Source organism: Mustelus asterias, chromosome 23, assembly GCF_964213995.1.
Source record: "Mustelus asterias chromosome 23, sMusAst1.hap1.1, whole genome shotgun sequence".
NCBI classification, from domain to species: domain Eukaryota; kingdom Metazoa; phylum Chordata; class Chondrichthyes; order Carcharhiniformes; family Triakidae; genus Mustelus; species Mustelus asterias.
This window is the reverse complement of record NC_135823.1, coordinates 50,088,890-50,102,107: the sequence shown is the minus strand read 5'-3', so window position 1 is coordinate 50,102,107 and position 13,218 is coordinate 50,088,890. Positions and strand designations below refer to the sequence as shown.

Genomic DNA, 13,218 nt, shown 5'->3' with positions numbered 1-13,218 from the left:
CTATCCACACATTCCAAAAACTGGTCTGTGTCCTTATGAAGTTTTACACTATTGTCCTCTCAGTTTGCAATGCTTCCAAGTTTCGTCTCATCTGCAAATGTTTAAATTGTGCCCTATACTCCAAGGTCTATGTTTCCTACTCTGTTTTTTCCACACTGGTTTTGCACAGCAGAATATCTCTGACTGAATTATCTTAAAAGCTGCAGTGTCCAGATCCACGCCCACATCTCAAACTACTTTTTGTGGAACTTACCATTTTCCACATAGGGTTGGAAGGGCAAGACCACTGCCAGTATCAGTCGGCCTTTAGTTGGTTCTAGAGCATTCCTGATGTCTTTCAGTAGGGTCAGGGGCTGGTCACATCGATCCAGCAAGTTCAGGCAGCTAATCACATTGTAGTGAAAGTCAGTATTCTGCCACTCGTCAATCCCCAGGAGTCTACAAAATACAAGGGGAACACATTTCAAATAAGAATATTTCAATCCAGCATCTTCAGTCTAGAAGAACGGGAACACAGTCGCCTGCAAGTTCCCCTCCAAGTCACATCCCGACTTGGGAGTATAATCGCTGTTCCTTCACTGTCAGATCAAAAACCTGGAATTACCTCCCTAACTGCACTATGGGTATACCTGCACTGGATGGACTGCAGAGCTTCCAGAAGGCAGCTCACCATCTGCAGAAGAGGGTGGGAAAAAATGACTGGGAAAATCCCCAACTGAGGCCATTCTATTTCACCTTTAGTCAAATAATGTAATAGCCTGGAACTGCACAAGAAATGGTTCAATCAAGTAGGGTTAGGGTCAGGATCCAGGTGGGTTTCTACCCCATAAATTGATAGCTTCTGGTACTCAATATCAAACATGGCCAACCACGATAGGGAATCGTAACCAAACAATTATATTACTGATGCAATGAACTACAGAAACAAAGTCAAATCTCACAAGGGTAAACTGCAAAATTGAATTCAATAATTCAGATCTTTCGTGGTCTGCCACCAAAGAAGGAAAACCATCAAGGCTTCAGAACTGTCAGAAAGATCCAAAAATTATCCATCAGGAAAGGGTGCCGTCTTTCCTGCTCAGTCTGGCTTGAACGTGGCACAGGTCACACAGGATTCCAATTTGGAATTCTATCATTGTCACTGGGTGAAAATCCTGGAAATCCCTCCCTAACAGCACTGTGGGTGTAACTAAACCATAGACTGCAGCAGTTCAAAAAGGCGGCTCACTACCACATTACTGAGGGGCAATTAGGGATGGACAACAATTGCTGTCATTGCCAGGGTTACTCTGAAGTGGACGAGCAAGTACTCGTTAAACACTGGCTATGAGAGAGGCACTGCCACCAGGAATGTGGCCTTGCTGATATTGTTCACATTCTGAGAGAAAGAAAAGCTTGAAGTTTATTTATTACCATAACAAGTAGGCTTACATCAACACTGCAATGAAATTACTGTGAAAATCCCCTAGTCGCCACACCCAGGCACCTGTTCAGGTACACGGAGGGAGAATTTAGTATGGCCAATGCACTAACCAGCACGTCTTTCGGACTGTGGGAAGAAACCAGAGAACCTGGAGGAAACCCACGTAAACACGGGGAGAAGGTGCAAACTCCACACAGACAGTGACCCAAGCCAGGAATCGAACCCAGGTCCCAGGCACTATGAGGCAGCAGTGCTAACCACTGTGCCACCGTACAGCCCTAAAACATCCATAAGGCATGTGTGTACATGGCTTGGTTACACAATCTATTCCTGAAGGAAATGCATGCAAAATTATTTGTACTATTTACTAAAAGGTCAGTGTGTGGAAAAGACTACAGGCCCAGGGGCCAAACAAAAAACTTCAATAGATTTCAAGGAGGAAACCAGATAGGTGCTCACCAACCAATAGGATCTTGGATCATTAAAAATGCACCTAGGGAATGATGGATAGGTGGGCTAGATGGGCCAAAGGTCCTCTTATATCTGTAACTGTTACAATGTTGCTGAATATCCGATTAAATTGCTTTTGCTCTGTATGATGTCATGAGTAAATTGAATCAAATTATTCTTTAAACTATTGTAATATTTTATCAAGAAATGCTTTGTTACATGCAAGGAAGGGTATCCCTTGCATACCATTATAACAACAAAACTTGCATTTGTATAGCACCTTTAACATACTCAAACATCACAAGGCATTGCACAGAAGTATTATGAAACAAAATTTGACACTGACCTGTGTGCGCGAGGAGGTATTGGGGCAGCTGTCCCCAAGTTCAGCCAAAGAGCCAGGTTTAAAAGAACGTCTTAAAGCAGGAGAGAGATGGCGGGGTGAAAGAAGGGAATCTCAGAACTTAAGGCCCACGCACCTGACAGCCCAGCCACCACTGGAGGAGTAACTAAAATCAGGAATCCTCAAAAGACCAGAAGTGGAACAGCGCAGAGATTTCAGATCTGGAGATTACAGAGATAAGGAGGGACAAAACCATGGAGGGATTTGGAAATAAGACCGAGAAGTTTAAAATGGAGGTGCTGCTTAACCCAGAGCCAATGTAGGTTAGTGAACATTGAGGTGCTGGGTGAGCCGGAGTTGGAGCAAGTCAGGACACAGTTTTGGATGACCTGAAGTTTATGGAGGATAGAATATGGGAGGCTGACCAGGAGTACATTAGAATAGTGAAGCCTAAACAGAATGGATTGTCCCATATGTTACTGTGGTGGGGAAGTGATGTTACAAGAGCAGTAATCCAGGTGCCTGGGTTAATTCAGGAGAATGCGAGTCCAAATCCCATGATAGCAGTTTGGGTCAATGAAATCAATTTGAGAATAAAAAGCTGGGATTGGCGAGAGTGACCTTGAAGCGGTTAAAAACCAGACTAGTTCACTCCAGCCTTTCGGGAAGGGAAGCTGCCTTGATTACCTGGTCTGGCCTGCATGTGACTCCAGTCCCACTTTATGTGATTGATTCACTCAGAGTGGCTCAGCAAGTTACTCAGTTGTATGAGAACTACGACCAGCAAATAGAATTGGATAATATATGCCAGCCTTGCCAGCAATGCCCACATCTCAAGAATTAAGATGTTGAGTTTCAAATATTTCCTGGCTAAACATAAGAACTAGGAGCAGGAGTAGGCCATCTGGCCCCTCGAGCCTGCTCCGCCATTCAATGAAATCATGGCTGATCTTTTTGTGGACTCAGCTCCACTTACCCACCCGCTCACCATAACCCTTAATTCCTTTACTGTTCAAAAATGTATCTATCAGATCAAACATCTAAACAGATGTTTCTCAATCATTCTGTAGAACGCCAGGTAACTCCAGGGAAGAGTTTACTTTTTACCTGTACTGCTTCTTTTTAAGTTGCCATTTCATGGTGGGAGACACTTCAGTCACATAGACCTCTTCAAAATGGGGGCTGAGGATTTTAGTAACCTCTCCATCTCCAGCCCCGAGATCGAGTACCCTGGCTGCCCTCCAGTCTGGTGCCACCCTCAACAGCCGAAGGAACTGCTCCTCAGAGAAGACGAACATCGATCCTCTTCCCAGTAGCCTGAACCGAGACAGAGAGATAGAGACATAGAATGAGCAGCACAGGAACAGGCCATTTAGCCCAGCCGGTCTACGTTGATGCTTATGCTCTATGTTCACCCCCTCCTCACTTCAATCTATCAATGTATCCATCTATTCCTTTCATATCCAACCTCCTCATAAATGCATCAATGCTATTCACCTCACTATATCTTCCACATTTCTCACCTTTCAGTATTTCTCCTGAAATCTCTGTTGGATTTATTAGTGAGTACTTTATAGAATTAGACTCCCCAACAAGCAGAAACATCCTATCGAACCCCTTCATCATTTTAAAGACCTCTATCAGGTCAATTCTCAGCTTTTTCTTTTCTGAAGGAGTTCCAACCTGTTCAGCCTTTCCTAATAGTCTCACTTCTTAATTCTGTGTCAATGTTGTTGCACCTTCTCCAGTCTCTCCATGTCCCTTTAATAACCTGGAGTTGGTTCAGTTACAGGCACCAGTTTGGTGATTTCGTAGAATCCCTACAGTGCAGAAGGAGACCATTCAGCTTATCGAGTCTGCACCGACTCTGTCAGAGAATCCCACCTAGACCCTATCCCCCCAAACCCCCCTATCCCCATTTACCCCACTAACCCTTCTAACCGACAGATTTTGGGACACCAAGGAACAATTTAGCATGGCCAACCCACCTAACCTGCACATCTTTGGTGTGGGAGGAAACCAGAGCACCCAGGGGAAACCCACGCAGACACGGGGAGAACATGCGAACTCCACACAGTCATTCCAAGGCTGGAATCCTGGAGCTGTGAGGCAGCAGTGCTAACCACTGTGCCACCCCCGTGATGAACAAAAGGACATGAGTTCAAATCCCATCTTTGTAAAGTGTGCAATTGAATGTGATGGGTCTATCAGTTGGCACGCATCCTGCAGGGAATTATTGCCATCCTGACCCTGTCTCCATGTGGCCTCTGCCCTCTTGCAACACGGTTAACTCTCAATGTCCTCAGGGAAGCAAATATGGGCTTACCCAAGGTCATCTATATTCAAGTAAAAAAGATATTTAAAATTCTCAAACGCACTCTCTTTAGTAAACCCTCTCTAGTAAATAAAACACAAGGTGAATCATTGGTGAGCAGAGAGTTCCGGCAGCTTGGAGTAATTTCGCTCTCCCAGTCAAAGCAGGGAGACTCCAGGATTGTGGTGAATCAGCTGATCTCAGTGGCCTCAGACAAGGAAATCAACTCTGAAATCATGCAAACAGTGTGGGATTGTGGCATTGAGATAGAGAATCAGGCATGCAGACTTGAAGAGCTATTTTCTATGTAACAGATGGTAAATTTACCCTTTGAAAATTATAATGAGCATTTCTGCAGTGATTTAACTTGTTAATGAAAAATACCTTTTATAGATTTAGAGAAAGAAGAAGAATTTCTGGATCTTTCCCTATCATATAATACACTTTACACTGATCTAGTGATTTTTACACCAATATAAGGGCAGCACGGTAGCACAGTGGTTAGCACTGCTTCCTCACAGCGCCAGGGACCTGGGTTCAATTCCTGGCTCGGGCCACTGTCTGTGTGGAGTTTGCACATTCTCCTCGTGTCTGCATGGGTTTCCTCCGGGTGCTCCGGTTTCCTCCCACAGTCCAAAGATGTGCGGGTTAGGTTGATTGGGCAGGCTAAATTAACCCTTAAATTGTCCCAAGATGTGATAGTTACCATGGTAATCCCTCTAACCTAAGCGGGTCAGGGCCTGGTTGGGATTGGTGTCGGTGCAGACTTGATGGGCCGAATGGCCTCTTTCTGCACTGTAGGAATTCTATGATTTACTATTTCACACGCACACAGTTTGAAAACAAAATGAGCCTTAAAGAAATGGCCAAATATCGCAGCATTCCACTGCTACCTAGTGGCAAGATGCGAGATTGCATGCTGATCTCCCATAAAGGGCATGCATTTCTCACACCTTCACAAAGTGCTTTAAACTAATTACATCTGTAGTTTAGTCACTGCTGTAAAAGAAATGTGGCAGTCAATTTGCACACAGCAAGCTCCCACAAACAGTAATGTGATAAGTGACCAGATAATCTGTTTTCAGTTACATTGGTTGAGGGATAAATATTGATCCGGGCACGAGGAGAGAACTCCCCCGATCTTCTTCAAACTGAGCTGATCATGAGGGCTGGTCAATTTTCAAATGGATTTTTTAGTTTAAAAAGTCTTTTAACTTGGTTCTCACACTGTTAATTAGCTCTGGCTATCAAACCACATGGGAGTCACTTCACTCAAGGTGAAGAGTTGACGCCAATATCAGACAGCCTGGTCACCCCATGGAGAATCTAAAATACCAGTTTGAAATAAAGTTATATTTTGACCTTTTACCCATTGATTGACGTTTTGGACATGAATAGACCAAAGACAGAGGTGACGAGGGAGTAATAAATCTGAACAAACAGCCAGTTGGATTTCTCTGAGCATTGTCTGAGGAACACACGTGTCCCCACATCCAGGTAACTCTGAACAAACAGCGGCTGCAGATGTGTCGGCAGCAATTCTGTGTCACAGACGTACCACTGCAAAGGAATGACAACAGCATTAGCACCCCCAATAGAAATGACCGTCAATCTTGCATGCTGCTAAACAGTTGTTACTGAAACCCTCCTTCATGCCTTTGATGCCTCCAGATTTGACTATTCCAATACCTGGTTGGCCTCCCATCTTACATCATCCAACTGTGCAGCCAGAATCCTTACTCGCAACAAGTCCCTTTCACTTTTCACCCTGGGACATCAGCTCCCCATCAACCATTCTCTTTAGAAACCCCCCCAATGCCCTCATCCCACTCTCCCCATCTCTGTGACATCCTCCAGCTACCAAGCCCTGCGCTCGCCAAGTCTGGCCTCTTGCTCCACATCCTGGATTTTAACCACTCCATCACTGGTCGTGCCTTCAGCTGTCTGGATCCTCAGCTCTGGAATCATCTCCCGGAACCCTTCCACCCCTCTCTTTTATAGAATCCCTACAATGTAGGAGGAGGTCATTTGGCCCATCGAGCCTGCACTGCCACCCAGGCCCTATCCCCATAACCTCACTTATTTACCGTTAATACCCCTGACTCTAAAGGGACAATTTAGCATGACCAATCAACCTAACCCGCACATCTTTGGACTTCCCTTAAGATGCTACCCCACTTTGGTCAGGCTTTTGACCCTATTATCTCCTCATATGGTTCCATGTCTAATCATGGAATGATTTATTACATTAAAATTTGGAGGGGGTGGGAGCCACTTTACACCCTTCTCTCTCTCTGGTCTCATCTGTGCCCAGGTTGCTTTGGAGAAGAACCGTGCTATGCCCACCCCTCCCAGTATGTTAGAGGGATCCTGTGACAAGTGTGCACCACGGCGCAGAGTGTGACAGCAATAATATATTAGAAGTTTATTCTTCTTTCATTGGATTTTATGTTGGATCCTATGGTCAGTGTCTCCTCAGTTTGAGGGGTTACTTGTGCATTTGCCAATCAGTGACACTGGGGAAACTTGTGCACCGCCTCCAACCCTATAGTTTATATAAAAATAGCTAAAGAAAGAAACCGGGGCGTTAAAAGGTCGAATCTGGCCATGCTGACAGAATGCAATTCGAAGCTGTGTCCTCACATGGGGAAATTCATTGCTTCCCAGTCATGCACCACATTCTCGGAAAATTAAATCATCATGGGCAGTTGTAACACACATTGTCAAAATCTCCCCTCCCCTCCCCCTCCTCCCTCCTCGTTCCTCCCCCATTGTATCCCCTCATTTCTTGCAGGGAGAAAATTAAGCAGCTCCCCAACCAGTACATCACGTGGGGCTGGTTTTCTTTCTAAATTGCTTCAGGCATAACATCAGGCTGGGATGAAAGAAATGGGCTGGATTTAAATAGGACACTTTCAGAGAATGGTCACTAATAAGTCAAAAAGAAATTTGTGAAGTGCCTCTCAAGAAAGACAGGCTGAAGTGCAATGTGAGCAAAATAGCAGCTATCCTTTCAACAAGGAAATAAGTAGCCATAGGTCTACCTGAGAGGATAGACAGGGCCACCATCCAACACCTCATCCAAACAACAGTGCCTATGACAACGTAGCACATCCTCGGTCCCGATTGTCACCAATGACCTTCCGACAGTGCAGTGCTTTTTCAGTACTGTACCCCCAAGAGTGCAGTGCTGCTTCAGTACTGCCCTTCTGACAGCGCAGCACTCCCTCTGAGCTGTCCCTCTGACAGTGTAGTGCTCCCTCGGCACTGACCTCCAATGAGGTGGAGGGGGTGGGGGTTGGTGGAGATGGCAACACAGTGGTATCACTGGACCAGCAGTCCAAGCTAAATTGGCACAGTGGTTAACACTGCTGCCTCACAGCGCCAGGAACCGAGGTTCAATTCCAGCTTGGGTCACTGTCTGTGTGGTGTTTGCACATTTTTCCCATGTCTGCATGGGTTTCCGCCGGGTGTTCCGGTTTCCTCCCACAGTCTGAAAGACGTGCTGGTTAGGGTGCATTGGGCCATGTTAAATTCTCCCTCAGTGCAACCCGAACAGGCGCTGGAGTGTGGAGATTAAGGGATTTTCGCAGTCACTTCATTGCAGTGTTATTGTGAGCCTCCTTGTGACAATAAATAAACTAATTTGCTGGGGACATGGGTTCAAATCCCACCAAGACAATAATTATTGATTAATAAATATGGAATATAAAGCCAGTCCCGTTGTACCATCCCCAAGACAGTGCAGGGCTCCCTCAGTGTTACACTGAGTGTCAGCCTTGATTTTGTGCTCAGGTCTCCAGAGTGGAACTTGAACTCACAAGACAGCATCTGATTCAGAGGTCAATCAGAAACCCTCTGAACCAAGGCGGTTGTCTTTATGAAAACGAAGTGTGACAATTGGAGAGGGAGGGAAAGAATTAAGTGCGTCGAGAGATGAACTGCAACAAGGTTTTTAAACATGGAAATCTAGATCAGCTCAGAATCAATCTTTTACACGTCACTTGTTTCAGGAGGATGAAGTGCCACGCCGGCGTCAAAGCATTATTTTGGAAATAAACGGCTCCCATCCCCAGAATGTGAGTGCTGTACCTGGAACTTGTCCTGTTCTTCGTCGGCCTGATGCCTCATGTTGCTGAGCAGTGAGCGGGACAGGGGGCTCCGCAGGTATTTGCTACTCCACATCTTCCTCAGCTGCAACAGTGCAACAAAGTAGCAGAACAGGAGTGCCAGGCGCGTCACAGCCGTGCTGGGAGTCCCGGGGGGAGAGGAAGCTTCCCCCCCACCCCCTAAACCCGGGAATTGCAAGGGAATCCCGAGGGAACCCCCTCCCTCCCGGGGATCCCGGGCTAACAGGGGTCAAACATTTTGCCAACAAGGGGAAAGTGCAGCAGTACAGGCACCGTCAGTAGATACATTCAATTCCCCCTCTTCCCCCCCACACCGGTACAATTCACCCTTTAAACCCCAATCTCAATTTGCGTTTATAAATCCAGCCCCGGAGTCTCACATTCCCAACGAAGAGTTTTCAATGAACACGCAGACTTCCTGCGTCCCAGAAATTTCCCTTCCCCAGCGACAGGGCCACGTTCAATTTCAATGCAATTTCCTCTTCCTGTTGCTGCTGCTAGGCGACAGGAGGCATCGGCTCGAAAAAAAATCCCATAACCACTGGGAGACAATAAAACTCAAACTCCGTGCCTGAATGATGTGGTTTTTCCACGTGTTTGTCTCGGGGGGAAGGAAGGGGGCGAGAACGGGAGGGTTGGAAGACAGAGCAAAGCCATGGGCTGTGGGTATTGGCAAAGGTGGGAGTGGGGTACATGGACTTGGGAGCCGGGCAGAGAAAAGCCCACGGGAGTACACCCACCAGGAGGAGACAAGAATACACAACTACAGATACTGCTCCCAATTAGTCTTCAAGATGCTGTTTCAGAAATACAGGGGAGCAGACTCCGGCTCCACAACACAGACGAGCTTTCGGAGCGCTGCTCCTTCATCAGGAGAGTCAATTGGTGGTGCAATTGTTCCTATCCTTATAGTGTTAGCCACAGCGTTCATCAGAACTCACCTGATGAAGGAGCAGCACTCCAAAAGCTCGTGATTCCAAATAAACCCGTTGGACTTTAACCTGGTGTTGTGAGACTTCTTACTGTGCCCACCCCAGTCCAACACCGACATCTCCACATCATGAACATCAATTAAAACACAGGATCTGGTCATTATCACAGTGCTGTTTGTGGGATCTTGCTGTCTGTAAATTAGCTGCTACATTTACCACATCACAATAGTGACTACATCTGAAAAGTACTTCAATTGACAGTAAAGCACTCAGTCCTGAAAGATACCATACTGTAGAAATGTAATGTTTTCTTCCTAAAGCATAGGCATCTCTGAGAAATTGAGATTCTTTGTAACAAATTGAGTGCAGTCCCATCTTGCAGACTGACATTTTTGCAACATTGAAAAAAGTACTTCTGATGGACTTCAGAATGAATGAATATAAATAATTGATGCTGGAGTCAATGCAGTCTCTCCTCAGAGTCCACTTTGATTAAGAAAGAAGATAGAATCTGAGTGAGTGAATGCATCCACTTCCTGCACGAGTTCTTCGACCACACAGATTAGAGACAGATTTACAGTTAGTGAGGCCCTGTGCTCACCTTAGTTTCTGGGTCCCTTTCCCCTAACCTCACCTCTTCCAGGACACCCCACCTCTATTGTTTGGGGCCCTGTGCCTAGGCACGTTGTGTTTCATTGTAAATCCACCCCTGACAAAGATAATAAATCCCACAAGGTAGGTAATCTTCCACAATTACGACTCTCACCAACTTTTACAGATGCACCATAGAAAGCATTCTTTCTGGTTGTATCACAGCTTGGGTATGGCTCCTGCTCTGCCCAGGACTGCAAGGAACTACAAAAGGTCGTGAATGTATCCCAATCTATCATGTAAACCAGCCTCCCATCCATTGACTCTGTCTCCAGATCCTTGGTAAAGCAGCCAACATAATTAAGGACCCCACGCACCCCGGACATTCTCTCTTCCACCTTCTTCTGTCGGGAAAAAGATACAAAAGTCTGAGTTCATGTACCAACCTACTCAAGAATAGCTTCTTCCCTGATGCTGTCAGACTTTTGAATCGACTTACCTTGCATTAAGTTGATCTTTCTCTACACCCTAGCTATGACTGTAACACTACATTCTGCACTCTCTCATTTCCTTCTCTATGAACATTATGCTTTGTCTGTATAGCACGCAAGAAACAATACTTTTCACTGTATGTTAATACATGTGACAATAATAAATCAAAATTAAATTTGGGATTCATGTTTAAAGTGTGCCTTTGTGAAAATGATCAAGTGAGTTAAAAACAAAACGACTGAGGAAGACTTAATGCTTAAAAGCCAGGGTAGTATTTCCACGACACACTGATCATGGCACGGTAGCACAGTGGTTAGCACTGCTGCTTCACAGCTCCAGGGACCTGGGTTCGATTCCCGGCTTGGGTCACTGTCTGTGTGGAGTTTGCACATTCTCCTCGTGTCTGCGTGGGTTTCCTCCGGGTGCTCTGGTTTCCTCCCACAGTCCAAAGATGTGCGGGTTAGGTTGATTGGCCATGCCAAAATTGCCCCTTAGTGTCCTGGGATGCGTAGATTAGAGGGATTAGTGGGTAAAATATGTAGGGATACGGGGGTAGGGTTTGGGTGGGATTGTGGTTGGTGCAGACTTGATGGGCCGAATGGCCTCTTTCTGTACTGTAGGGTTTCTATGATTTCTATGATCACTTAGTACTCACACTTGGTTGTCAGTTCATGTTCCATCACCTTTCAATAATCTCCAATCTGTTTGTGAAAGATTTGCTGGATTTCCACATCTAAAATCTTCAGTCAGCATACATTAAATGTGGAACGTTGCTCCTACATCATGTGAGGAACTAAGACCTGCACCCTGTATATTTAAGTCAAAAATATATAGAGATATTCTCATTGCTATCGCTAATAAATTCAAACTAGGCAAAGACCTAATATGACTGAACTTAAGTGTCTGTGAACCCAAATGAAAAAAAGTTACCTGGCAGTATCAGGGAAACTCTCATCATTTCCCCAAAGCGCCACAAACAATCCCCTCCATGGCCATTCCCTGCGAGTGGCACAGACTAAATTTGAAGAGAGCCATTTGCATTTCATAATCCAGGCTGACCAACTGGAGTCTGCTCATCTGCTAAGATGAGCCCTGCAACCTTCCTTTCAGTTCTTAATGGTTGAGACATTTAACAATCTCGGGGACCCAGATGAAGAGGTGTCATGTGACATGGGCTTCTGGAACCAGTAATATTGCCTTGCTGAACTGTAAAGTCTCAAGTCTGCTTTTTTATCATGTGGACTAACAGCCACACCGGCAAATAGCTTTGGCTCAGGTTAAACACCTGGCCCCACCTACACTGCTTCTGCTGGAAATTCTGGACCATTGTCTACAAGATTGATTCATCTCTGCATGCACCTAGTTCAGTATGGTTCAGGTGGAGACCATCCCAACAGAATAGCCCCCATTTTCCCCCAGGTACTGGTGCCAGTGCCCCATGAACTGGAACCCACTTCTCCCAAAATCAGTCTTTGAGCCACATATTCATCTTTATTTTTATGTACCCAATGCCAATTTGCACATGGCTCAGGTAATAATGCAGAGATTACTTATGAGTTTCTGCTTTTTTAACTTAATGTCTAGCTCCTCATACTCTCTATGTAGAACCTCTTTTCTGGTTCTATCAATATCATTGGGATCTACGTGGACCGTGACATCTGGATCCTCCCCCTCCCACTTCAAGTTCCTATCCACCCTGAGCAGATGTACCAAACCCTGGCACCAGGCAGGCAACACAGCCTTCTGAATTCATGCTGTTTGTTGCAGAGAAGAGTGTCAATTCCAGTCACTATTCTGTCCCCTACCATCACTACATTCCTTTTTGCTTTCCTCACTTGAATGGCTTTCTGTACCACAATGCCATGGCTCTGGAGTATCTGCAGCACTTTACCTATCTCGGCAGCCACCTCTCCCAAGTGAGGAAGTCCATCGATGAAGAAGTCCAGCACCAAGTCACCTGTGCCAGTGCTGCTTTCTTCAAGCTGCGCCAACACTTCATTGACAACAGGAACCTTTGAAAGTCAACAAGGATCCTGGTTATAAGGCTGTTGTGTTGACCACTCTTCTCCACCAAAGCAAATCCTGGACAGTTAATTGACACCACATTAAGATCCTTGAGCTATCACCAGCGGCATGTGTGTCAAATCCTAGGGATCAAATGGGATAACTGCCAGCATTCTCCATGAATCTGCACCTACCAGCATCAAAGCCTTGCTTCTGCAGATAGTTTCCAGAAATCAATCGGAGTCTGTCCCCATCAGTGGGTTCTCTTTTCCTAGCTCTCTGTGCCAACGCTCTAAGGATAGCCAAAGGAAAAGATATAAGGATACACACAAAGCTGCTTTACAGCAGAGGCATTAACACCTCTGACAGGGAGAAGGCAGCTGCGAACCGCTCAGCATAGCTCCACCTGGCCCATCAAGAGGCTCAGCGACTTGAGGCAGAACAAGGGCAGCAGAGGAAGAGGAGGAACCTGGCAATGTGAATTCTACTCCCCTGTGCAACATGCCCCACTGCAGTAGAGCTCCTCAGTCATCTAAAGG

The 13,218-nt window shown here is 45.7% G+C and overlaps 1 protein-coding gene across 2 annotated transcripts in view; it reads right to left on the bottom strand.

The window, feature by feature from the left end:
* mettl9 (methyltransferase 9, His-X-His N1-histidine) overlaps positions 1-9,133 on the bottom strand; it is a 31,439-nt gene extending 22,306 nt beyond the window's left edge. Inside the window, exons 1-4 of one of the 2 annotated variants that reach the window (XM_078240595.1) lie at positions 8,623-9,133; positions 5,900-6,090; positions 3,324-3,533; positions 254-438 (exon numbers count right to left, since the gene is read on the bottom strand). In XM_078240595.1, the coding sequence (XP_078096721.1) occupies positions 254-438; positions 3,324-3,533; positions 5,900-6,090; positions 8,623-8,715 (679 nt within the window). In that variant the 5' untranslated portion in view covers positions 8,716-9,133. Of the gene's footprint in view, positions 1-253; positions 439-3,323; positions 3,534-5,892; positions 6,091-8,622 lie in introns of those variants that run through there. The other variant, XM_078240596.1, reaches the window with a different exon arrangement.
* Between the last annotated feature and the right edge of the window lie 4,085 nt (positions 9,134-13,218).